General features: G+C 37.0%; 1 protein-coding gene across 3 annotated transcripts in view; it reads left to right on the top strand.

Annotated features, from left to right (window-relative positions):
- The window catches only part of sh3rf1 (SH3 domain containing ring finger 1), a 60505-nt gene extending 34056 nt beyond the window's left edge, over positions 1-26449 (top strand). For 2 of the 3 annotated variants that reach the window (XM_062982373.1, XM_003223720.4), the window contains exons 3-12: positions 1840-2115; positions 2936-3031; positions 3958-4260; positions 8422-8532; positions 14636-14796; positions 15786-15956; positions 16192-16451; positions 17182-17537; positions 18129-18463; positions 22600-26449. In XM_062982373.1, the coding sequence (XP_062838443.1) occupies positions 1840-2115; positions 2936-3031; positions 3958-4260; positions 8422-8532; positions 14636-14796; positions 15786-15956; positions 16192-16451; positions 17182-17537; positions 18129-18463; positions 22600-22768 (2238 nt within the window). In that variant the 3' untranslated portion in view covers positions 22769-26449. The remainder of the gene's footprint in view (positions 1-1839; positions 2116-2935; positions 3032-3957; positions 4261-8421; positions 8533-14635; positions 14797-15785; positions 15957-16191; positions 16452-17181; positions 17538-18128; positions 18464-22599) is intronic. The other variant, XM_062982372.1, reaches the window with a different exon arrangement.
- The last annotated feature ends 810 nt before the right edge of the window (positions 26450-27259 follow it).

The following is a 27259-nucleotide window of genomic DNA, read 5'->3' as shown; positions in this document are numbered from 1 at the left end:
GGAAACCACTGCCAAGCAGCTTCTGCCACTCCACCGGCTCCCAGCCCCACCTCTTGTTGCTGCTGCTTCCTCCTCCTCCTTGTCCTCTTCTATTGCCTCCAGCATCTGCAGACGGGATTCAGCGGTTCCTCGAAGTGACGTTGGATGGAAAAGGCAGTGGGAGACTTCTAGGCACAGGCATCAAAAAATGTATCTCATGGATGACAAAATGTATTGAACTGAATGGTAATTATGTGGAAAAATAATGTAGTACCTATGCTATAATCCATGTAAGTTTATTAAAATATATTCATTCTTTGTATTTAAAAAAAATCTGGTAACCTTACTTTCTGGATATGCCTCGAATGTTAATTTGAACTACCTCACACCTGCTAATACTTGGGAATTAGAGCTTTTAGCTACATTTCTTAGCACACATTAGAAATAAATCCTAGTAAAACTTTGGCTTATAGAATGCTTATCCGTTGAACCTTATTTTGAATGGATATAGTTGAGCCGATTTAAATCTATGCACTGCCATCCAGTTTCCAGCTGCTTTCCTGAAGCTGATAACAAAGTATCAGGGAGGAAAGGTCTTTCATGATATGGCTGAAGGCACATGATGTAGCTTAGCTATCACAGTCTAGTGCTGATGTGGATTAGAGTCCACCAGTCCAGTCCCAGTGCCTGATATCCAAATTGTGGTTCTTTTGAACATGGAGATTGAATTTAATTATCTTTTTGAATTTATTGGTGGGAAAACTAAGGGTGTGTGACTTGTCTGAGGCTACCCAATGGATTTTCATGGCCTAGTGGGAATTTGAACCCCATTCTCCAGAGTCCCGACTATTTTTAATGAGAGCAAGTGCACCTTCACTTGAATTTAGTAATACTGATTGTTATACTATAGAATCTGTTGTATTTAAGGTGAATTACCATTTTAAGATTTTTGTGTACACGTTAGCTTTAATTCTATTTTACTATGATTCTGAGTAATACATTATCCATTTGAATGCATTACATGATAAATAGTTCTAATACCATTGTAGCTAAATATTAACTAGAATACAGTATTGTAATGTCATCACTGAAATAGGTTTTCAGCACAATAATACAATCTAAGTTCATTTATTTATATTGATCAAATAGAGAAATATTCTTGCCAAAAGTGTCAAAATACAGATTATAGTCTATTATCAAACATGATGGCAAAGATTTTTTTTTCCACCTTCCATTGTATCTACACAAGCATCTGAGGTAAGAAGCAGAAAGATCTAATTACACACTTTCATTGCAGTGGGGGATTTACACTGTGCTTCATAGTTCTCAAGGCTTGGACTTCCCAAGTCAAGAATCCAAATCTTCCAGGTTCTGTTGTGTTTCAGCTCTAAGCTTTCCCCATCATTTGCTATCCAAGGCTGCTAATCAGTAGCATATTTTGACAATACTGCACCTATTTTCATAATTAGTGATCAATTTCATGGTGGAGTGTCTTAGTTGTTCCAAGCCTTTTTTGGTTTAAGAAAGATATTTTCTGAAAAACGGATGCAAACTGGAAATTGACGTTTTGTTCCATAAAGACCTCTTCCAGGCCTAAAATTGCCCTGGGGAGCAGAAATGGGGACAAAATTATCCTTCTCCACTATCCATCCCATCATTTTGATGAAATTGAGGGGAGGGGTGCAGCAGTGAGCATCCTCTAAAGTCTAAATCTAAATGAAGTTGATATTTATAAGGTAGTCTTGCAGGCACAGAAGGTACCAATAATAAGATCTTCAGACTATTGAATTATGGATGGCAAGCCTTGGATTTTATATAGTTCTACGTTTTGTGATTCTGACTGTTTTCTTCTTTCTGTAGGGTGTACCTCAGTTACCTTGTGCCAAAGCATTATATAATTATGAGGGGAAAGAGCCCGGAGATCTAAAATTCAGTAAAGGTGACATCATCATATTACGTCGGCAAGTTGATGAAAATTGGTATCATGGAGAAGTTAATGGTGTCCATGGATTTTTTCCTACAAATTTTGTCCAGATCATTAAACCTTTACCTCAACCTCCACCTCAGTGCAAAGCACTTTATGACTTTGAAGTTAAAGACAAGGAAGCAGACAAGGATTGCTTGCCCTTCTCAAAGGTATATGAAGTTCCTTTTTATTCTATATGTCTTAAATATAATGCAAGAGTTACACAAATTGAAAGTCAGTGGTATTAACTTCATCCAGCCAACCCCATAGTTGAGCTGGAATTTGAATCTCCTCTTCCAATTCATGTATAATGTGGTTTAGATACAAGCTTCACATTGTCTTCTATGAAAATATTTATCTTCAGGTTTACTGCTTTTCAGATGGAATTCTTTTGTTTCACAATTTGTGTCTATTTCCATAGCGATTAGGTACACTTTTCTAGACCATATTAAACGTCTAATATGCACAGAGATTTTATGTTCAATGTGAAACAGTACAGTGAGGGAACAGTGGATTCATACTGCATAGTTGATTGAGGCTTAGAGGGCTCAATGTATAAAAGCCTGGCCTAATACTTATATGTCCTAGCTTGCTGTTTTTTAAAGAATTAGTTGTATGTTCATTACACAGCTTGGCTCCATTTTATATTATTTATAAACAGTGACAAATAGAATGCAAGTTCACCGAGTAGAAACAGAAATATGTGGTGATTTGAGAGATAGTCTAATGGTAAGAAGGAAAAAGAGTTTATACAATTGATTGGTTGTTACTCAGTAAGCATTCAGCTTGATTTATGAATAGTTTCTTGTTGTACTTTTAGGACTTAACAATAAAAAGAAAAGATAATTGAGAACGGCTTTCATCTGAGCAACTGCACACAGACTTTGCAAAATTTCAGGAATAGTTCTGCATGCAACATTCTGGAAAGAGAAATAAATTGCCTAATTAGAACTACAGTAGGAACCTTTTTTTTCTTTTTTTAAAATGCAGGATGATATTTTGACCGTGATTCGACGAGTAGATGAAAACTGGGCAGAAGGAATGCTGGCTGACAAAATAGGAATATTTCCTATTTCATATGTTGAGGTGAGAGAACCTTAGAAATATTTAACACACTGTATTCTTTATTAAGCTAGATTTTTATTTTCTTAAAAAGACCTTGGTGCTCTAGCAAATAGGTACAAAGGGGAATTGTAAAAAAACCTAATTGTCTAATAAATGTTAGTCCTCATAACATCCTTTCACAGTGAGCTAAGTATATATTATAGACTCATAGATGCAATAGGGCACATGGCTTTGCTGATTCAATATGTATGCTGTCATCATTCAGAATTGGTTGTGGAAACTGAGCAACAGTAAACCCTTTAAAATATTTTTTTGAGTTTGTGTTCATTCCCCATTGCTGAGGGAAAATACAATTTCTTCCATATTTACTCATATGACTAATCTGTTAGACTGATAATCATGACAGGTTTTTCAAGTGTCTGCTAGTTCTACAGTAAAGCAGAAATATGATTTTGCTGTGGGAAGCATTGCTATCAAATGCTTCCCCCCACTACGTTTAAGCTAAAGTATTTGTTTAATATGAGAATAAGTATTTAAATTATTTCCATCCTACACATGCTGAATGTTTTAAAAACCTGGAACATTTGTAAAAGTAATTGAGTTACTTCCCTATCTTACTAGTTTCAATCGTAGACAGTTAAATACCCTGCCCTTCTTTATCAGGAAAAAGCTAAGCATTGCCACCTTTAAACAAAATAGTGTTTTTTGTTTTCCCCAAGACTACTATATAACTATCTCTTGATGTACTTTTAAATCAAAAACAGTAGCATCACATGTTCCATAGAAACTTGTCTTCACTTGCCTTGTCAATTGAGTCTTCTAAAATGTGCTATAGTAATACATTGAAAAGATTTTAAAGATTTTTAAAGTTGTTATAATACTAGTGTGAATTTTTTATTCTGCGCTTGAATTGTTGAAAACGCTTCAATTGCTTGACTCTCTTGCAGTTTAACACAACAGCAAAGCAGCTGATAGAGCTAGACAAGCCATCCAGTTCTACAGCAGACTGTGGAGAAGGCACATCTGGTGCATCTCACAGCAATTCTATTCAGAAGCACACGGATACAAAGAAGAACACCAAAAAGCGCCACTCCTTTACCTCCCTTACCATGTCCAACAAGGCCTCACAATCATCTCAGAATCGTCACTCAATGGAAATCAGCCCTCCTGTCCTCATCAGTTCCAGTAACCCCACTGCTGCAGCCCGCATAAGTGAACTTACAGGTCTTTCCTGCAGTGCACCTTCTCAGGTAATTTGAACAGATCTGAAAATAAGAAGGTATCATAGCTTTATAAATGAAAAAAATCAAGAGATTGTCACAACAAATGGAAGATAATTGTGGATAATTTTGTCTGCAGTATGCACAAGCACCCATTAATTTAAACACAAGGATGCATGTTTTGTGCACTCTAAAGTAATATATCCTGAAGACGGCTGTGATTACTCCTTAAATAACTAAACTTTATTACAGTGTTTTTAAAAATACACACAGAAAATGGTTTTAATGTTTTGCATGAACTAAAAATAAACCTGTATTACTTCTTGAATACAACAGAGTGTAAAATAATGTGCTTAGAAATTTCTGAGATTGAGTAAAGTAACACACACATGAGCTATAGGGATTATTAATCCCCTTTAGGCATATACAAGTGAGTGTGGGAGGGATAGTGGTGATTATCAGAAGGCAGGAAGACCTAGATTAAAAAGGTTGCAGGGGGTTGTGATATTTATTTTATAAAAGAGGGGGGGGGGAAACAATGCTTATATTGCTGCAAACTGTCAGCACTCTTCTCTTGTAATGTAGGACAAAATGCTACATAGTAATGACACTTCATCTTGCTACAACATTGTTCCTACGAATTTTGTTGCAGCCAACTTTCCTGCACACATCAGATATGCCCAATTACAAAATCTTGGTTTTGAGATTTATTGAACTGCAAAAGTCCGTATATTCTTTGCCTTACTTTTTTCCCTCATTACCCTTGGGCTTCATTCATGGCAGGGGGTTGGGCTGGATGGCCCATGTGGTCTCTTCCAACTCTGTGATTCTCCAGATTCATCCTTGGTTTGTGATAACCGTGATTTGTTGTTATGTCCCAGTTAAACCATGGTTAGCCCAATCAGGGCTCGTCTACAGGCAAACTCATAGAAATTTGTCTTTTGAAAACCACTCATGCTTGATACTAGTGGAGGTACAGTAGGGTCTCACTTATTCAAGCTTCACTTATCCAAGGGTCTGTATTATCCAAGGCAGTCTGCCTTTTAGTAGTCATTGTTTTTGTAGTAAATGTTGCAATGTTTTGGTGCTAAATTCGTAAATACAGTAATTACTACATAACATTACTGTGTATTGAACTGCTTTTCCTGTCAATTTCTTGTAAAACATGATGTTTTGGTGCTTAATTTGTAAAAATCATAATGTAATTTTATGTTTAATAGGCATTTTTCTTAATCCCTCCTTATTATCCAAGATTTTCACTTAGCCAATGCTCTGCTGGCCCGTTTATCTTGGATAAGTGAGACTCTACTGTATTTACTTTCAGATAAACATCCAGAATGTGTATACTGGATGTGGGTAAATTCCCCTCCCCTTCCGAAAAAATAGGCAAAGGTACTCTTCTCTCTCTCTCTCTCTCTCTCTCTCTCTCTCTCTCTCTCTCTCTCACACACACACACACACACACACACACACACACACGTATGCAAATACATATATCCACATTCATGATCCTCCCTCCTTCCACACAGTCCACCTTCCCCCACAATGCTTTTAAACCCCACAGTTTGTGATAGAACATGGCACATAGTTGGTGAATCTTGCTTTTCCCTCTTCTCCTGCCTATACCCCCATACTTCAATGTATGACATGTATTTTTTAAAATGCTGGCATCAGTGAACAATTTTTTTGTAGTCTAATTGCTTCATAGAGAGGGAAACAGAAGTGGAGATAATGCAGGCTCGATGGGAAACCCCCATGGGCTATGCCTGGCCTGTAGTATGGAAATACAAGATTAGAAAGGAAGAAGACGTACAAGCTATAAAATGTGGTCATCATTGAAATTATTGTATTTATCTATTAATTTAGAACTCAAGAAATAAACATATCCCTGGTGTTCATTGATATTGCTTTTTTCATTCAAGCATTTTCCTCTTAATTATAAGAAATCACTTGTGTCATAAAAGTTAGGAGCCTTAAAAATGATCCATTGTCACTTTTTTAAAAATGCAGTATTCTTTGTTCCCTCTCACACTACAGAATTATAATTTTCTATGGAATCTTGTCATTTGTAATTCTTCATGATCTCCAGACATCACACAAACGAGTCTTCTACCTGTACAGACTCCTTTGGAAAAAGCTGAGTAGCTTTTGCAGAACTCCCTGCCTCCATCCTCTGTAATCTTCATATATTTGCCCAATCTTCTTCTGTTTTGAGAGAAACATCATTCAGAAAGTACTCTCTTGATATTTTCCTCACTGCTGAATATTTTCTCTCTGTGCTTTATTTTACTTATTCTTTATCTCTTTCCTTTATTTCTTGTCTTATTGTTTCAGTTCTTTATCTGTTGACAGAAAATACTCTTCTTGTGACCTTTTTCTTTTTTGGTTTTTATGGCATCTAAAGCCACCCCTAAATAGTTTTCTTCTTGTGAATGGAAGGTCTTTTCATCACATGAACATTCCTTGTGTTTGTTTAGTTTAGATTTCAATTCCAGGTCTTTTCAGAACAGCCATATGATCACAGCCTTCCAGCTTCATTTGTCACTAGTGTGTATGTATGTGTGTGTGTGTGTGTGTGTGTATGTGTGTGTGTGTATATATATACACACACACACACATACATACACATACATACCCTACTTTGCCCAGGTGTCATTGGGACCGCTGCGCCCTGATTTCATCTCTTCTTTCTGCATCCATCCCCTCATACCTTTTTCCCTTTACTTTCCCTCCCTTCCTCCCTTGGCCATGTTTTTATGACAGATGACACTATAGGTTATTGGGCGCTGTTCTGAGTTTCAAATTGTTTTATATACTAGTGGTTTTATTTTGTATTGCATTGTGAGTTTATTTTAAGTGTTGTTTTAGGCACCTTGTGCCATATGTAAGCCGCCCTGAGTCCCTTTGGGGAGATGGAGACGGGGTACAAAAATAAAGTTATTATAAAGTTATTATTATTCCCCTCCCCTTTCTCCCTTTTCCAGCTCTGAAAGGGCCAACCTCACAATATATCCATGGCAACATGGCTCTCTTTGTGGCTCTTTCCTTCCTCCCTTCCACTCATGCACATATTACCATTCTTTCCCAGTGACATCACAGAGGGCCACTGTCAATCCAGTTGTATCACAGAGAACTGCTTCACCTAGCAACAGACTTTGTGGTACAAACAGACAACAACATAAATATTTTGACATCTATCTATTTATTTATCTATCTACACACACACACACACATTGAAAGTGTGTGTGTGTTTAGATTTGGCCTTACCTGACTCTCTGCCCGTGAATAAACTGATAAATCACCCATTTTTGGATGCACATTGCCCATAAAGAAGAATAGGCTTTTATCAGTTATCATCGGTGCATCCACACAAACCTCCCTTCACCTTCCATTTTCAGATCCAGGAATCTTTTCTATTAGTAGACTATGGAACTAAGGGACAGATACATGTGTGGTATGGAGGAGAGGTCAGAATTACTCAACTGTAGAATGTTTTACATTAGTTTCTGAGGCTTGAGACTAATTTATGTGAGTGTACAGATGATCACTCAAAGACCCATGGTTACAGGTACCAACCTGTTCTTTTGTGAGTTACTTAGAGTTCTGTGCTAGAGCCTTTCGGTGTTCTTCCGTGAACCATGAAGAACCATAAATCCTGTGTTAATATCAGTCAGTGTTCTTAGTATTTAGTCTAATGTTTAGTTTTGCATTAATTCTTACTGTGTTCATTAGGTCAGTAATTATTTTATGTTTATATCTAGATGAGTAATTATGATTTAAATTTATAGATATATGTATTTTATGTATTGTATTTATGTGTATTATTTTTTCTTATATAAGTAGTTTTCATTACAATTAATGAATTAATTTTAATGACAGCTACTTAGATAAGAAAAACATGATATTATATATATATATATATATATATATAGAGAGAGAGAGAGAGAGAGAGAGAGAGAGAGAGAGAGAGAGAGAGAGAGAAGGGGAGAGGGAGAGAGAAAACCACAAATTCTATGGCAGTTCAAGTTGTATGAAACTGCAAGATAACTTTGAAATGTGAAAAGGGTACTGAAAAATAGAATGTATTTCCAAAAGGTAAAGTGCAGTACATTAAAACTACTCATTATGATAATTACTATATTTGACGATAGATCCATTAATTCATTTATCTTATTTTTAATGCTTCATTAGGTTCATATCAGTACCACAGGGCTAATTGTGACCCCACCACCCAGCAGTCCAGTAACAACAGGGCCTTCATTTACTTTTCCACCTGAAGCTACCTACCAAGCTGCTCTTGTTGTAAGTCTTCTTTAACAGATATTAGACATCTTCATATAACATTATGTCAGTTGGTTTTAATATAAATCCTGAAGTCACTGGGTCTGCATGTTGCTTTGAAGATGGTTGATTTTCTGAAAAATTTAATTTGTATGAACTGCATTTTTAAATACTTGGAATGTAATTATTTTGATTCTAGGTATTCTGTACCACTATATAGAGTATTTTACTTCTAGAATTCACTGTGAAGTTCTAGGTAGAAGTATTACCTTCATCAGTGAATTAAGGTCATTGTCTTAGTAGTTACCTTTTAGAAAATAAAATGGGTCTTATGTGCGTAAACATATATACTTGAATGCACGGGAGTTCCATGCATTCAGGCATGTATACCTATACACATAAGTATGCAGAAGTACTTCTTTGCCTTCTTTGACTCAAACATGGGATTTTTCTGCATCTGCATTAAATTGGTTCAGAGGCTTCTAGAGCTGAGCAATATGACAGGGAGTTAGACCAGGCATGGGCGGACTTGGGCCCTCCAGATGTTTTGGACTCCCAACTCCCTGAATTCCTAACAGCCGGTAGGCTATTAAGAATTGTGGGAGTTGAAGCCCGAAACACCTGGAGGGCCGAAGTTTGCCCATGCCTGGGTTAGACTGTCTGGCCCTTCCAGTTCTGATTCTGTGAATATCTTTTGGTGAGAATCCTACTCAGTGCACACATCTCAGCAAGGCTTCCGCCCTTCCCCCAAGTTCATTTTCATCCACTACAGATGCTACATACATCAGAAACATCTTGCCTTTTTAGCATCCTCTGAGCAAAGTTTTGCTCTTCATTTTATAGTTTTTTTCTTCAATTTTTCATCTTCCTTATTGTCGGTAAGCTAATAGTTGATTTGCATTGGAATGGATGGAATGTCAAAGGCAGAAAGGCCTGTAGATTTCTTAAAAGGAATGCTTTCTTGCATTGAAAGAAATGTATAGTGTAACTTTCTATTGCCCTTTTTGAGTATTTTCATTCTTGACTTGAAAAGCTTACTTAACTATTTGGACAAGTATTCACGTGCTCCTGTTCTTTTGAGTCAATAACTCATCTGTACTGTAGTAAAGGAATGCACCTGTCATTAGGCTTTCCAATAGAGTAAGCACATACTTATTGTATGGTTTTTGTGTCTTGTCTTTTCTTCCATAGAACTCAAAGATAGCAAGGCAGGCATTATTCAACACTGACTTCACCTATAGCTTCAGCATGACTTATTTTTATGTGTCTTGCCTGCCAAGACACATAAAATATTGTAATATTGTCATAATATTACAATTTCTTCTATTTTCATCCAAAAGGGGCCAAAATTAGTTACACTCTAGCCGCGGGTGTGTGCTTTGGATAGCATAGGGAGGCTTCGTGCTCCTGTGGTATTTGTTTTGCTGTCTGTCTGTGCCCCACTTTGTGTTCCTGTGACAATTTGATTTTGAAAAAAAAAATGGCTTGTTGTAGAAATAAGGATTGGTGAGGAAGCTTCAGTGGAGACACCTTTTCCTCATGATAACTGTTCCACCCTAGGCTTACAAGAGCGCTTTGAAAACCAAACTCAGACCAGTTTCAACAACAAAGCAGTTTATTGAGGATTAAATGCATATGCCAGAAAATATTTAAAAGTCTCCGAAATATATAGTCTATAATAAATGGCACTTGACTGTGCAATTATCGTCCATCAAAGTCTCAGAAAGTTATAATCCACAGACAGAACTCGATAATTCTACACCAAGAATAAAGGTAGCAAGTAATCCGAGTTAGCAGAGATCCAAACAAGACGTAGCGATTTCAGCAACTGTAATTCGCATGGGAAGCGTTCATCCGGAGTAACAAGAAACTGGAACAACAAAGCAAGGTATACTTGAGAGTCACAAGACAAGGCGCGGCTCGGATGGAAAGTCTTGAATCAGGAAAAGGAAAGCAAAGTAAACCAAGCGGGGTTTACTTGAGAGTCACAGCGTGTAACGTGGCTTGGAGTTCTGGAAACCAGGCATGGGAACAAGGCAGGAAACAAGGCTAGGAGCTGGATAATGGAACACGGGCACCTCTTCAGAGGAAAGCAAAGTTGACTCCGCAAGGAAATGCGGGAGCGAGGTCCCTTTAAAGGATTCTCAAGGTTGTTTACCTTGAGAATCTAGGCACCTCGCATTTCACAAGGGAAAGTTGTCCAAAGAACTTCTAACTGGTCTAAGACTCAAAAAAGACATGCACAAGAAGTGGAAAAGGGGAGAAATCACCAAAGAAGAATTCAAACGTATAGCCCACTCCTGTAGGGAAAATGTTCGCAAGGCTAAAGCGCAAAATGAGCTCAGGCTTGCCAGGGACATTAAAAACAACAAAAAAGGCTTTTTTGCTTACGTTGGTAGAAAAAGGAAGAACAAAAAGGCGATAGGGCCTCTGCAAGGAGAAGATGGGGTGATGGCGACAGGGGACAGAGAAAAGGCAGAACTGCTTAATGCCTTCTTTGCCTCGGTCTTCTCACAAAAAGAAAGCCATCTTCAACCTCAGCAACATGAAATGGACGAAGGATTCGGGGAAATCCAACCCCAAATAGGGAGACAAGTTGTCCAGGAACATCTGGCCGCTCTAAACAAATTCAAGTTCCCAGGGCCAGATCAGCTACATCCAAGAGTATTGAAGGAACTAGCTGAGGTTATTTCAGAACCACTGACAATTATCTTCGATAGTTCTTGGAGAACAGGAGAAGTCCCAGAAGATTGGAGGAGGGCAAATGTGGTCCTTATCTTCAAGAAGAGAAAAAAAGAACGACCCAAACAATTACAGCCTCACATCAATACCAGGCAAAATTCTGGAAAAGATCATTAAGGAAGTGGTCTGCACACTTAGAAACAAATGCCATCATTGCTAATAGTCAAAACGGATTTACCAAAAACAAGTCATGCCAGACTAATCTGATCTCTTTTTTCGATAGAATTACAAGTTGGGTCGATACAGGGAATGCCGTGGATGTAGCGTACCTAGATTTCAGTAAGGCCTTTGACAAAGTCCCTCATGATCTTCTGGCAAAAAAACTAGTAAAATGTGGGCTAGACAAAACTACGGTTAGGTGGATCTGTAATTGGCTAAGCAAACGAACCCAAAGGGTGCTCACCAATGCGTTGTCTTCATCTTGGAAAAAAAGTCACGAGTGGAGTGCTGCAGGGTTCCGTCTGTTTAACATCTTTATTAACGACTTAGACGAAGGGTTAGAAGGCACGATCATCAAGTTTGCAGATGACACCAAACTGGGAGGGATAGCCAACACTCCAGAAGACAGGAGCAGAATTCAAAACGATCTTGACAGACTAGAGAGTTGGACCGAAACTGACAAAATGAAGTTCAACAGGGACAAATGCAAGATACTTCATTTCGGCAGAAAAAATGGAATGCAAAGATACAGAATGGGGGACGCCTGGCTTGACAGCAGTACGTGTGAAAAAGATCTTGGAGTCCTTGTGGACAACAAGTTAAACATGAGCCAGCAATGTGATGCGGCTGCTAAGAAAGCCAATGGGATTTTGGCCTGCATCGATAGGGGTATAACATCTAGATCCAGGGAAGTCATGCTACCCCTCTACTCTGCCTTGGTCAGGCCACACCTGGAATACTGTGTCCAATTTTGGGCACCGCAGTTGAAGGGAGATGTTGACAAGCTGGAATGTGTCCAGAGGAGGGCAACTAAAATGATCAAAGGTCTGGAGAACAAGCCCTATGAGGAGAGGCTTAAAGAACTGGGCATGTTTAGCCTGCAGAAGAGAAGGCTAAGAGGAGACATGATAGCCATGTACAAAAATGTGAGGGGAAGTCATAGGGAGGAGGGAGCAAGCTTGTTTTCTGCTGCCCTGCAGACTAGGACGCAGAACAATGGCTTCAAACTACAGGAAAGGAGATTCCACCTGAACATCAGGAAGAACTTCCTCACTGTGAGAGCTGTTCGGCAGTGGAACTCTCTCCCCCAGAATGTGGTGGAGGTTCCTTCTTTGGAGGCTTTTAAGCAGAGGCTGGATGGCCATCTGTCGGGGGTGCTTTGAATGCGATTTCCTGCTTCTTGGCAGGTGGTTGGACTGGATGGCCCATGAGGTCTCTTCCAACTCTACTATTCTATGATTCTATGATTCAACAGCGTTTGAGAGCTAATCTTCTACTTCGCCTTAGACATTCTCTTTGACTCCTTTCTTGCGAGATAGATTCTCTGTGGTCAAAGCCGCTTCTCCATCTGATGAATCTAAATTTGGGTGATCATCGGAATTTTCCCCAATTAAATGACTTTCTGAAGGTTTAACCACAGGCAGTTGCAAGGTCACTGGGCTCAGATCCCAGTCTTGCAGAGGCCCATCATCCGATTCAGTCTCTGAGTCAACATCCATCTCCTGTGAAGGGCCTGATCCTAATGGCTGGGCTACAACAATAACTCTTTCAGGAGTGGATTTCCCTTCCTAGGGGTAGATTTCTCTCACTTCCTGTCATCTCACCCCTGTTCTTAAATATGAGTTGTTAGTAAGTTGGATGTTTCTAATTTGGGTACTGTCTGTAATGGAAACAGAGTACTTTGAAGTAAACATGTGGACTTGTGTCATCATACTGTTGTCGCTAACTTCTGTAATTTGGCTCACATTAAAAAAGACTGATTCATTAAATGAACATTTTGGGACTATGGACATGAAAATATAGTTTTTGTGACTATATTTTGAAATGCGAAATTGAAAATGTTCTAATAATTAAATGGATAAAAGAATTTCTTAACTACATTTTGAATAAAGGACATGGAACCCAAAGGAAAAGCAATTTCAAACCATTGAATGTAGGAATATTTGTTATCAAATAAAGTACATGAGTTTTTTTCTTTTTTGTTAAACATAAATTCTTATTGCATCTCTTTATTGTTGTTACATGCCATGAAGTCAGCTTTGACTTATCATGACTCTATGAATGAGAGACCTGCAAGAGACTTAGTCTAGAGCAATATATGTTATTCCAGTCATCTACTAGATTTCATACTCCTACCAGTATACATTTCAGCATTTTACTAAACAGTTTATCACAATAGTATTTACTGTGCAGGAAATAGTGTGTGAAACCAAAAAGAGAAATGTGTAGTCTTGTTTAATGACACATTTCTCACCTTGATTGTATATATTTTGGTTAATTTAGGAATAATAGGCTGGCATACAATGGAATACTATAGTTTGTTCACAGGACTGTGTTTGCCCAGCTGAAATTTTAATGGGCACCTCTTTCTTCTTTCACTCTCCTTTTCCTCATTCTCCTCCTCTTCTATTTCCTAAATCTATATCTTGCTGATTTCTGTATCATGCTATCAGTTAGATTTCAAATGTCCCTCCATTTAGAAAACTGTTTGCCACACAACTTTGTGTGTGTTCTTCAAGAAAACCAAGACACCCCCAGTTGTAAGCCCTGATCTAAATTTAAGTTTTCAAATATTTCATTGGATGGTGTTCTTATGAAAGAAACAGAAATCTGAGGGGAAAGTAGAGCCCCATTAGAGCCTTCCCCTTAAAATAACTGACTTTCCAATGTTCATCTTGTTAAAAATTATCACTGTTAATAAATATGGATTTCAAAGGCTAGCATTCAAAATAGACTTATAAAAACTAGTTGCAACAGAATAGAAACCATGTTTTGCTTTGTACTTGGCTTTTGTAACTGAGGTATCAAGGGGGATTTTATTCTTCAGTGAATAGCTTGGGTGGATTGTATTGAAATTTTCTTCTTACTGTGTTTCAGCTTTTATTTTTCAAGAGCAACCATAAATTGTAGTCAATTTAAACCAATTCAAATCCTTTGAAAACATTTTGAATGTTTGCCAAGAGTTTGCATTCAAATGGTCACATTTCAAAGTTGCTGTTTTAGTTTATTTGGTCCATAAAAATTGTTTTCGGAAAAAGAAACGCTGATGTTTGTCAGCTTCTGTTGTATCAAGAGATGGCAAGATAGGTTTATTATCAAATCTGCATCCGTTTTAGAATGTTAGTAGAGCTATGTACCTGTTTGTGCATACAGTTTGCTGCTAATACTAGTGCTAGAATGTCACATCTTTTTTTAAAAAAACAAACCATTATTTTATTTTTAGAATATGAATCCCCCTCTGCTTCCACCACCGCCCCCACCTCTGTTGTCTGCTACAATAATTGCCCCAGCTCCTACTGGGCTTCCTTCAAGCATGGCTCAAAAGTCTGCACCAGTATCCACTGAGCAAATAACACATTTGAGACCACAGACAAGACCAAGTGTGTAAGTGAAATAGAAATGTATTGGTGGTTTAATTTCTAATGGTATAGAAATCCAGAATTGTCTAAAGGAACAAGAATTGTGGAATTTATGGACTAGACTAAAACATATTTGACTTACTATCTGGTTGAAAAATGCTTGGTCCATCTAGCCTAGCAAGGAAAGAAAAGCAAAAAAATATGGTTGGATACATTTTCTCTTTTTTACCATGTGTTAGATTTAGGACAGTATTTTACAGTTTTAATGTGTAATAGGTCACTGTAAGCTGCTTCCTGACAGATATGGAAGCACTAATCCTATGAACTATTAATATGTTTCTCATACATGAAAAAAACTATCTAAAATGTGAAGTTGATAGACTATAACTGCGTGTTACAAGTGATGGCAAATTCCAAAGTGAAATAAACAGAGGAAAATTGTGGGCTAATGCCATTGATTGTTCCAGCTGCGCAAGCAGTCAATTGGATTTTACTCACAGTATTTCTTAAGAGATAGAAAGGGGAGGGCACGTTTGTGTTTTGTTCTGTTTATTGGGGATTCTATGCTTAGTCAAATAAGAAGAGCAAGAGCTTACCGACATTTCTGTTTTGAAACATTCAGTGGACAAGTCGTTTTAAGATAGGCCTTTAAGAAGATAACACAAATGACTGAAGGCAGATTAAATCATGAAAAGGATATTACAACTATTGGGATTATAATCTTCAATTGTATTCACATTATAGGTACTATTCAAGAAGTATATTGATAGGCATGAAACTTAACCCCTTTAGTGGTTTCTTAGCAGTCATTTTAGTAGCCAAAATTATTGTGACTATATAAGGAACTTCCCACTTTGAATGAAAACTGTGGTTCTATTTTGGGGCAGTAACCACCATGCAAGTGAACCTATGATTTGTACTCTTTGAGACAGTAGATAATAAGTGGCTCCAAAGAGGTTTCTTACCTTCCTGTTATTTAGCCTATAGACCTGTGTGAATGTTTTTCTTTTTCAGGTATATTGCTATTTATCCGTATGTTCCTAGAAAAGAAGATGAACTGGAACTGAGAAAAGGCGAGATGTTTTTGGTGTTTGAACGTTGTCAGGATGGCTGGTTTAAAGGAACTTCCATGCATACAAGCAAAATTGGTGTGTTTCCTGGCAATTATGTGGCACCAGTTACTAGGTATGCTAAAGCAACTTCTTCTGATTTTTTTTTTGTATGATGGGAATAGTTTGTTGGGGGAGGAAAAAATGTGGCATGGCTTATTTAATAAGGTGTAGTTCAAGGCTGGAATCCTCCTGCCACAAAAAATGCAAGCAGATTTGTTTTCTCACAGATTGTTTTCAGTTTTATCCCTAAGAAGCTAATAGTTTCACAAGGACACATGCAGTTAAACTTCCCATTACGTTTTTTACAGGGCAGTGACGAGTGGCTCCCAAACAAAGGTTCCTGTATCTACTGCTGGCCAATCAGGGCGGGTGGTGACCATGGTCAGTACTTCCACTGCTGGAGGAACATTGCAGAAACTTCAGGGAAATGGTGTAACAATGAATTCCAGTGCAGTACCCACTGCTGTAGTTTCTGCAGCTCATATACAAACAAGTCCACAGACCAAGGTTCTTATGCATATGACTGGCCAAATGACAGTCAACCAGGCTCGCAATGCAGTTAGAACAGGTAAAAAAATTCTTTTTTATTTGGCTTAGGTGAAAATATGGTCAGAATGAATATCTTCAGAATGTGCTTATTTGTTGGTTCTCATGTCAGTTCTAGAAATTGATTTAGAGATAGGTACAGGAGGACATCCAGTGTGTTGTAATATATATTGGAATCCTCGATTGGGAGGCTGATTCAGTGTCTGAATTGGGCCACCCACATGCCATGTAATAAAAATGGATTTGTTATTATTATTTTTAAAAAATTGTTAGGATATGGATGGAACAAACCCACGTAGCAGTTTATTGAACTATACAATTATAGGTTGTAACAAAAGCAATCACCAAAAGCTTTTTGAAATCATTCATATTCATATTGAGGATAAGGTAGGCTATTTCCAGATAAGCTACATGTCACTTCAAAGAAAGAGTAAGGATGAGGCAAGATAATAAATGCGATGAATATAAAATTATAGGCCGGGCTGTGGCGCAGGCTGGTTAGCAGCCAGCTGCAACAAATCACTCTGACCAAGAGGTCATGAGTTCGAGGCCAGCCCGTGCCTGCGTCTGTCTCTGTCTCTGTTCTATGTTATGGCATTGAATGTTTGTCTTATATGTGCAATGTGAGCCCCCTGTAAATAAATAAATAAAATTTCAAAATTACAGATGTTTTGAATTACACATTTTATCATGATTTGATGGTGTGTGTTCTTTTTCGTTCTTTTGAAATGCACTTCTCCCTCTCATTCCAGTTGCAATACACAACCAAGAAAGACCTACAGCCACCGTGACACCAATTCAGGCCCAAAATTCAGCATGCCTTATTCCTGCTGCTGTAATTATTCCACACCATTCTGTTGTCCCTCAACAACTGCAACCTCAAATTTCAAATGCTGCTGCTTATATCACAGCTGTGAATATCAATCGGGCCAATGTCCCACTGGCTTGTGCATCATCCTCATTAAACTCTCCTGGCACTTCTGCATCTCTGGATGGAGATACAAATGGAAGGATTGTGACAGTTCACACTGGAGCTCCATCTTCCCCTGAGAATACTCTAGTAGCTTCAGGGGTTACTATTCTCAGTAAACCTGACAGAGATGGGAAGGTGGGCATGGAATTTGGCTTCTTAATTTTGTTGTAGATTTCCAGATCAATTGCTTATTTTACATTTTGTGGTCTATATATTTAATGGTATAATCAAATATGAAATTAATGTACTCTAGGTGTTTGGGCAACAGGGTTGAATCAGTAGTACATGTTAACATCAAAAGTAAAATGGTATTCTGTTTAAATTATGAAGGCATACAAACACATTTCTGGAAGAAGGTAATAGACACATTTGCCTATCAGCTCTGTTGCATAGATTGTAGCTAAATAGATCATGTTATATACTTAGAAACCTGGAAAAACTTTCTATGCTAATGTAGTGGCCAAAACCTACTTTTGAATTAGGATAGTTGTTTATTTTTAAGGTTTTAAAATATACATTGTTTTGCTTTTATTGTTAGCCGCTTTGGGTCTCTTTTTAAGAAACATAAAGAGGGATAGAAATAAAAGTAATAATAATCAGCCATAGTTTTAAAAAAATCCATAATTAGTCTGGTGAGAGCAGCAGGGCCTGATCTGTTCAAAACAGAGCAATCTAGGGATTTTATGTAGTATTTTTGTTTCAAAACAGTACTCATTTTTTTTCCAGAAAGAAAAAAAGGGCTTGCTGAAGTTACTTTCAGGAGCATCTACCAAGCGTAGACCTCGAGTATCTCCACCATCATCACCGACTCTGGAGGTTGAGCAGGCAGCTGCAGAGGTTGTCTTACAAGGTGCTGTGGGCCCAGAGATTTCATCAAATTCCAATAATGGAAGAGCTGAATCCTGTCCCATGGACAACGAAGCATCAACAACAGTGCAGGAGAATAGCCATCGGAAAGGAAGTACTCTGGAGTCAAATATCCCAATTGCTCCACCCCCACGCCAGCCCTGCTCTTCATTGGCTCCAGTCCTTAATGAATCTAGACCTGTGATCTGTGAGCGGTGCGTTGTTTTGCTGTAACTAAAAGTGTGATGTTTTGCTTAATTATCATTTACGTATACATATTCCATTTGCTCATATCTGGAAATGCTCATTATTAAAAATGATAACGGAATTGTGATTTCCTGTTATGTAGAACAAACTTTGGTGTGGATTTTAAAGTTATGTCTAAAGTGACATCTTTCACCACTTGAGACACTGGCTACATTCCAGATGTCCATTCGTTCTCTTGTCACTGAAACATAGCTTTTTTCCATGCCAAAATAATTCCCATGGTTGGAGGAATAATGCAAAAGGCAGAGCCAACCAAGAATCTAAAGACAGCTGCCCACAATTACAGCTGTTGGAAATGTTTGCTTTTATTATATATTTATTAATTTCAGAATTTGTACATTGTCTTTCAGTAACTATTTCTTGGAACAGTTCACACACTTGCATACATATGCACATGCACACAGGTACTTTTTGATATAATTGAATAGGGCTCTTTCCTATATTAAATCTTGGTATACGGCGTAATATTTTATAGTGCAAAATACTATATTTTAACAGAAGTGGGTTTATGCAGAAATATGTTGTTGCTGTTGTTATAGCTGTAACTACGTATTTTTAGTACAGTAGAGTCTCACTTATCCAACACTCGCTTATCCAACGTTCTGGATTATCCAACGCATTTTTGTAGTCAATGTTTTCAATACATAGTGATATTTTGGTGCTAAATTCGTAAATACAGTAATTACTACATAGCATTACTGCATATTGAACTACTTTTTCTGTCAAATTTGTTGTACAACATGATGTTTTGGTGCTTAATTTGTAAAATCATAACCTAATTTGATGTTTAATAGGCTTCTCCTTAATATCTCCTTATTATCCAACATATTCGCTTATCCAACATTCTGCCGGCCCGTTTATGTTGGATAAGTGAGACTCTACTGTACTTGAAAAGAGTCTAGACAGACATTTGAGCTCTTAGCCTTATTTCCATTTCTTCATAAAGTAGCATTTTCCCTGATTGCAGTTTTGTCACATGGCAGTTTCCCAGTTTGTAGGACCTGAGTTTTCTCATGGAGTACTGTTTATGTAGATTAATTTATACAGTCTGTTCTATATTTTAATGACACATAATATTTGCTTTTGACATATTAATACTTTAAAATATTTCAAATCTGAAGGAAAATTCGATTTGATTTATTGGGCTGGATCTAGACATAGGCCCTGTCTACACTGACCCCTTAGCTCATTGTGTGATGTAATCAGCCTAGTGGTGGCTAAGTGCTGCCCAGGACTGATCTGAATTAACTCATGGGAAAGACACTTAACACAAGCTTGCCTTGAGCTAAACTAACTCAGAAGAATGTCCGAATTTTGAAGCAGGATTCAGGTCCCCAGTAAATGTGATATATTGCATCAGCATATCAAAATATATGCAATATTCGAGGGGACTCTTTATTTTTGAAAGCTGATCATTATTAAATCTTAGATTAAAGTCAAATTGTAGTCTTATTAATGAGCAAATGCTACTGAACAGTGCAATCCTGTGCAAATGTACTTAAAAGTATATCCTGCATGGCATGGCATTTCAGCTTCAGAAACACAGGAAGTGACTTTATGCCAAATCTGACTGCCAGTGTTGTTGGCCAGAGGGCCAGAGGCCAGACTTGCACTGGCTGTCTGGAATCACAAAAAATAATCTTTTAATATCACTTGTTTCCTCATCCTTTGCTTGATCCTTTTCAAAACAGGACAAAATCTGCAAAATGTATTTATTAGAATGAGAAAGCAGGTAGATTTTATATGTCATGAACTATGATCCTTCTTTCATTTATCTTAATACCTATTGTCACCTGGCTTCAGAAGTAACTCTGACATTCAAATCCACATGTTTGCCACTGGTTTTTAGTTTTAGAGGTACTTTTTATATAAAATGGCAGTATGTTTAAACTGGGGATCTTTGAATTAAACCTATTATTTGAATGTGTGTGTTTATTTAAAAGAAGCACTCATTTCTCATACAGCTATGTATATGTAACCGTTTACTTTACAATAACTAGTGTCCTATATGTCTGTTCACATCCTACAGCCTCATTCCAATTTCACATTTTTTGCTTGGATTATGTTCAAGGACAAACTTTTTTGCTACATAAAAGTAGAAATAAGTAGAAATGTTAGCAGGAGATCTTAGGAAATGTAGTCCGAAAAGTAACTTTTTCAGGCTCTGGCTCAAGCCCGTAGCCGGGGGGGGGGGGGGGTGGGGGGGGGTGGGGGGGTGGGGGAGGCGCTGGCAGTTACTGCAAGTACTATGTCAACCTAATTTTGAAAAATTATTTACACTATCATTACCTACCTTTCTGCCAATTTATATTACAATAGCAGCAATAGCCAACAAGTAGAAGAGACCAAGTTTTGATGTCACGAATGTTTAATCAACATTTTGATGTTAGTTTAGGTGGGTTATGTCATCTTCTCATCAGAATAATAATTTGTGCTTGCTTTAAAAGTTTATACTTTAATTTTTCCAACTATTTTAATAACTAGGTACCAGATTAAATGCATTTTTGTGGTTTCTTTAATAATATGTGTGGGTCATAAAGTTTGATTTCTTAGATATTCCAATTTAAAATGAAGATATATGTATAAGAAATCTTTCAAAATATTGTATCTCTGATTCTAATCAACACCTCATCAATCTCTTCCTCTTCCACCTTTCTAAGTTCTCTATTAAGTTTGCCTTCTTGCTCCTCCCACTGAGGTATAAAAGGAATGCATGAAAGCAGCTGTGGGTCATTCTAAATAAAGCTGTCTTACTGTGCAATTGTCTGCTAGCTTATATTGCTGATCTGAGACATAAAGCCTTGTTAGTTGCTGTTAGTGTTTCCTTTCATCCACCTGACTCCAGAAGATGCCTAAATGTCTATCAGAGTAACTGAACGTTTTTGAGTTCATGGTAAAAAAGAAAAAGCCAAATATTGAAGACCAAGAAGGCAGCAGATTGGGAACCATTGCAGAAGCTGGTATTGATGAAGACCCAGAACATGCACACCTGGATTGCAGTTGAAAATTGAGGAAAATGGAAACTGCAGTGTCTACCACTGGTTCATCTAATCCAAGTCCTGCCAAAGAAACCAGGGAACAGGAGCAAAGACAAGAAGCTGTGTCATTGTTAGGCCTTAGACTTTATATGAACAAGACTTTATATGATAACCATGTGAAACCCTAATTAGTGCAGAATCCACAGACTTCATTGCCAGGATATGTATTTCCTATGGATATGAAGAGGCATCTAAGTTTTCAACCCAAATGGTTTCTGAAATACTGTATTTGTACATACATACCTAATGAGATATCTTGGAAATGGGACCCAAATCTAAACACGGAATTCATTTATTTTTTCATATATTCTTCAACACAAACCCTGAAAGTAATTTTATACAATATTTTCAATAATTTTGTGCAAAGCAAAGTTTGTGTGCATTGAGCTATCAGAAAGTAAAGGTGACACTATCTCAATCACCCATGTGGGCAGTTTTGGGTGTTGGAATATTTTGGATTCTGGAATTCTGGATAAGGATGTGCAACCTGTATGGGAGAAATAGCATCTGAATTGACAATTATCTGCAAATACATGGAAATGTATTGAATTCCCTAAATTTGAATGAGTATAATAGGTGCAAGTAAAAACTTAACATTTTAATGTGCCATGTTATAGTTGGTAGTTCTACTCCTGTTGACTGACTTGTTTTTGTCTACAGCTGTAATGAAATCAGTGATTTTAATGTAAACATATAATAATAATATATATTATGATGAATTCCTCTGCAATCTTTAGTCATGTGTGCTACTCTTGCATTTTAAAAATTGAAATCTCTTGATGTATATCAAATATAAAATGTTGTTATTCTCTCCTGTTGGACAAAATTGTAATAACAATGGTTTCTTACTTGTAACATTTAGTTACTCAGTAAGAGTTCTGAGAAGATAACTTGTATGTATACTTTTTGTTCAGAAAATATATTTATCTTCAGGCTGTAAGCAGTTCAAAACAAGCTTCCTGTGGAAGTTATCTCACATTTTTAACAATCATTAACAGCTTTCATAATATTTTGTACTAAATATATCTATCTGTCTTACTCTGCAGACACAGAGTTGTGGTATCCTATCCTCCTCAAAGTGAAGCTGAGCTTGAACTTAAAGAAGGAGACATTGTTTTCGTACACAAAAAGCGTGAAGATGGCTGGTTCAAAGGCACATTGCAGCGGAACGGAAAAACTGGCCTTTTCCCTGGAAGCTTTGTAGAGAGTATCTGAGAAGACGCTTTTCAGACGTTCAAATCACACAGCACTATAAAATAGCACAAATATTTTACGAGAGAGTATGCAGCCATGGAAGACTTTTTAACTGACTGTAATATAAACAAATTTATATTTATGTTTTCCAGTATCCCACAGCACAATTCAGCCAGCAAAGAAAGGTGATGAAATATTTTCTGGCTGTTTTTTTATCATTTTGAATTTTTAAGTATAATGCGTGCCTTGTAATATCTGATTTGTTCTACAAAGGAATCGTTTTTTAAAATGTATAACACAAAGGAGCAATTGTTTACAAGGCTGCAATTAATTTATTCTTGGTTTCCTAAACTTGAATTCTGTTATTATAGTTAAATCTTAGTGGTTGTGATTAACAAATTATTAATTTATGAAATAAGGTAAGGAGAAGCTGGATTATCTCCTTATTCAAAGGCATAATGATTGGCACATGGCTTTCTCCCACTGTATATGACAGTGATGTGAGTTTGTTTCATAGGGTATTGTTGGTTGTTTTGATGGTGAAGTGGTGTCAAATTGAACCATGAAAAGTGGGATAAAATGGCATTGTGGGTTTTTCTTGTTTTGGATGAGAAACTGTCTGCCAATAGCAAGTCTAAATATCCCAGATAAGGTAACATTTTTAATGGCAGAATTGCAACTGTGCAACCTTAAAACCTTAATTTTAAATCTTAACATTCTCAAAGTGAAAATAAAAAAGGGGGAAATCAACTTCCTCTAGCTTCTGTTTGTTCAAATGTTTTGAATATCTGTCAGGATCTAGCTTTGCAGATTTGGCTGGCTCTTTGGGCACACAGCACCACAGAATATAAATGAGATTTAAAAAGATGCTAGTAACAAAACACTTGCAAGAAGTGAGAAATTGTATGAATGATTAGCTTACAGGATTCCAAAACTGAATTTCAACAGTTGCACACACTGTCCAAATATGTCAAGAAATGTTTGTTTCTTTACCTTTTCAAAGTGATTTGCATGGCTAAGAGACAATTTTACGATGTTTGAGCAATAGTGGTGGTCAGTGAAACACTTGTGTTTTTAAAGTAAAGGCTGTAAGAACACTGTGAAACTTTTGCTAATTTTGTAACTATTGCTACTTTCATATGTCTTAACTTGTGTTGCATGTATTACCAGATTCTCACAGGCATACAAAACAGTAGCTGATTTGTATATTGCACTCCAGTGTCTTCCAGGTTACCTGGATGATAAATCAGTCATTTATCTGCTAGCACAGAACCACTGACCAAGACCAGTGAATGATTGGTTTCTGATTATTAAAAAGTGTTCTGAGTCTTCAACATCATTCCAACCATAGATATTTAGCAAAATAAGATGTTTGAGCAACCATATCACCAAGTTAATTTCATGCATGAAATAATGTATTTCCAACTCAAATTTTATTACTTGCTACCCCTGAATATGTACATTTCCTTATAAGCACACTGCCAAATCACTCCATTTTCTATCTTACGTAAGGAATTGTTTGGAGCTATTCTTCAATACAGAGAAGAGGCAACATTCAGCATAGCTTCTATTCCCTGTCTCTTAATCTTGGCCTTGGGGATGTATGAAGATAATATCAGTAAGTTTTAAGCTATATGGGACATAGAATGGTCAGACTCTTCTTTTGGTTTTTCTCAACGAAAGTATAATGCTTTGATTGCAATGTTTTTAAAATTGTCCAACACATGGTAAGGCCAATAATCCAAATCTTTCACTTCCTCAATGATCTGTTGTCATGTATAGCTTCTAATTCTTCCCCATTCTTTTTCATGCTGTTTAAAGTGGCTAGAAGAGCTAAAAAAGGGTGAGATATAAATTAACTAGAAGAGAAACACCTTTGGTGATTTACACTCCCAGTAATATAGAGGCTGTGGGGAGGTGATTTGAATTGAGAACTGAAAAACCAGACTCTTGGGTGTCTGGGAACTACCAGTGACTAATTCTGAAATTAATACTGTAAATTGAATAGCCTGCATAGTCATGTATAAGTCTAGAAATTTTAGTCAAAAAATCAACCCCAAAAAACTAGGTCGGCTTATCCATGGGTCAATGTGAGTACTGTACTTTAACTCTTATCAAAAGTGGAACCATCCCCTTTTAGAGTAGAGTGATGGAAGGCATCCTTCTACTCTCTCTGCCATAATGCAGTTTCTGGCCTTTCTGAATGCCTGGGTGGGGAAATGGTGGTGATGGCAACCATGGGCACCTGGGCTCCAGGGGTTGCACTAATACTTTCCCCTCTCCACCAAAATCCATAATTTTGTCCCAAAATCTACCTTCAGATTACATATAAGGTACTACTATTTCCAATAATGTCAACATTTCCCCAGAGGTTTCTTTTTAAGGACATGCCACTGATGACCCATAGTTTACATTCAAGGGTGCGCCTACACTTTAGAATTAATACAATTTGACACCACTTAACTGCCATGATTCAATCCTGGGATTTATAGCATGCTTAGGCAGCAGCATGCTTTCACAGCTAAGGAGCTTATAAAACTACACCTGTGAATCCATAGCATTGAGCCATGGTAGTTAAAGTTGTGTCAAACTGCATTAATTTTGCAGTGTCTTTATCACTGCATGACTGTAGCAAGCAGTAGTGAAACTGACTTGACTTGCTCCTGTTTTATATTTAGCCAAGTGACACTACCTTTTATTTAAACATGTAACATGCAAAAATTCAGTGGGTACCTTAGCTTAGTTAAACTGCCATGGGAGAAAATTTAATCTGTTGCCAATTGTGCAGCTGTAGAAGGCAAAGAACTCTGTTATGAGGAAATGAGAGTGACCTTAAGCTCAGCACTTTCTTCCCTACTATCACAGTAGAACTTGTGGCATAATATGAATCGAAGGAGAGAAATGCAAAATACAGGAGAGAGAAAAAATAAGAGTAACTGGTTGTTGTCTAATGATTTTGTGATGTAAAACACATTTCTTTACTAAACAAATGGGAGGAGATAATTATTAGCTGAAGGAGTTTCTTTAAATATCAACTGATTTCACAACAGTCTTATGAGAAAATTGAAAGTGAAATCATTCCTAAGTTAAAACCCATATGAGACACTGTACAATGTTAGTTTACTTGAATGTTCATATGATAAACAAGCTATTTGAAATAGGGAAATGCTGGACTTGGCTTTCATCAGCATAAAACTGACACTAACGTGTCGATATTATTTTCACATATTAGTGTTTTTATATATTAAAGACTACTACAGAGATTTTTTTCTCTTTTCCATAAGATAGAATACTTGTGTGACACAAGTTCCTCTATTCATAGGGTTTTATTATGTAGAGTCTATCAGAAATTAAATTAATACAATAGTGTTGTTAGATATAATACATTTTCTAATGACGTTTTAAAAGAAGGAATCACTTTTAAGTTTTAAGAGCTTGTTACACAATGGTACAGCAAAAAAGAAACGCGGTTTTCCATGCCTAGTGACATTTATAAATTTGTGCAAGTTGGATTGGGGTTTGGGGTTTATTGCTTGTGTGTAATCCAGTGTAAGAACAAAATAAACCCATTACATTTTGGGTATTTACTTAAAGAAATTATGTGGAAAATTTTAATGTCTATATTTGCGGTCCAGTGAATGTTATGTGTTTTTCTGTTAAATTTCCATTCCTAATAAATATTTTCTTAGCAAACAGCTTTAACTCAATGTGTGTGGAAAAAACTAATTGGGACAAATTGTCACATAATCTTATTTTCCTAATCTGTATTTGTTAACTCAAATAAAGTCTCCAAGATCAATTGCAAATAGGGAAGCAAATCGTAATATAGATCTGAGGTAAATTGAAATAATGTGATGGATCAGCTCCTCCATCTCCATCTGATTCTAGTAATATCTCTGAGAGACAGTGCTTCTGTTGAGGCACTCATGCTTCATTAAGTCACTCCAGGTCACTTATCTGCATACCATCATTACTCCAGAGCCCTTTATGCATAAAGTGTATTCCCTGTGTAGGGATGGCAGAAGCAGATAAAGAGTTGGATTGAGTTTAAAACAGCAGAGACATTCTGATGTACATTAAAATTACATTAAATGAAAGGCAGATCAGCCCAGAATGTATTGCAAAACCCAGTTCTCCATGTGAAACACAAGAAATGTGTTATCTGAATTATCATCTGATGCCAGAAGCAAGAAGAATTTCAGCAGAGACTAGAAGGAGACCTGATAGCAGATCAGTATTTGGAATATTTTTGAATTTGATATTATTCTGCAAGAAGCACTGGGTTCCACTATGGAGAAGCAAGAAGATACTTTTCTCTTTAGTTTAAAGATGCCTGGCATCATATTTAAAGAGTTTTTGCAAAATGACAAGAGGTCTCGACTGATGCCTGACAATTTCTGAGAATTCAATTGTGATGAATATGCTTCTGATCTTTGGAGGTTTAAACATGTGGCCTGTTTATGGCCCCTTTCAAACAAAACTCTAAAATCTAGCACATTTACATGACAGCTG

This window comes from Anolis carolinensis, chromosome 5 (genome assembly GCF_035594765.1).
Source record: "Anolis carolinensis isolate JA03-04 chromosome 5, rAnoCar3.1.pri, whole genome shotgun sequence".
Classification (NCBI taxonomy): Eukaryota; Metazoa; Chordata; class Lepidosauria; order Squamata; family Dactyloidae; genus Anolis; species Anolis carolinensis.
Note: the sequence above shows the minus strand (reverse complement) of the source record. Positions and strands in the feature narration are given on the sequence as shown.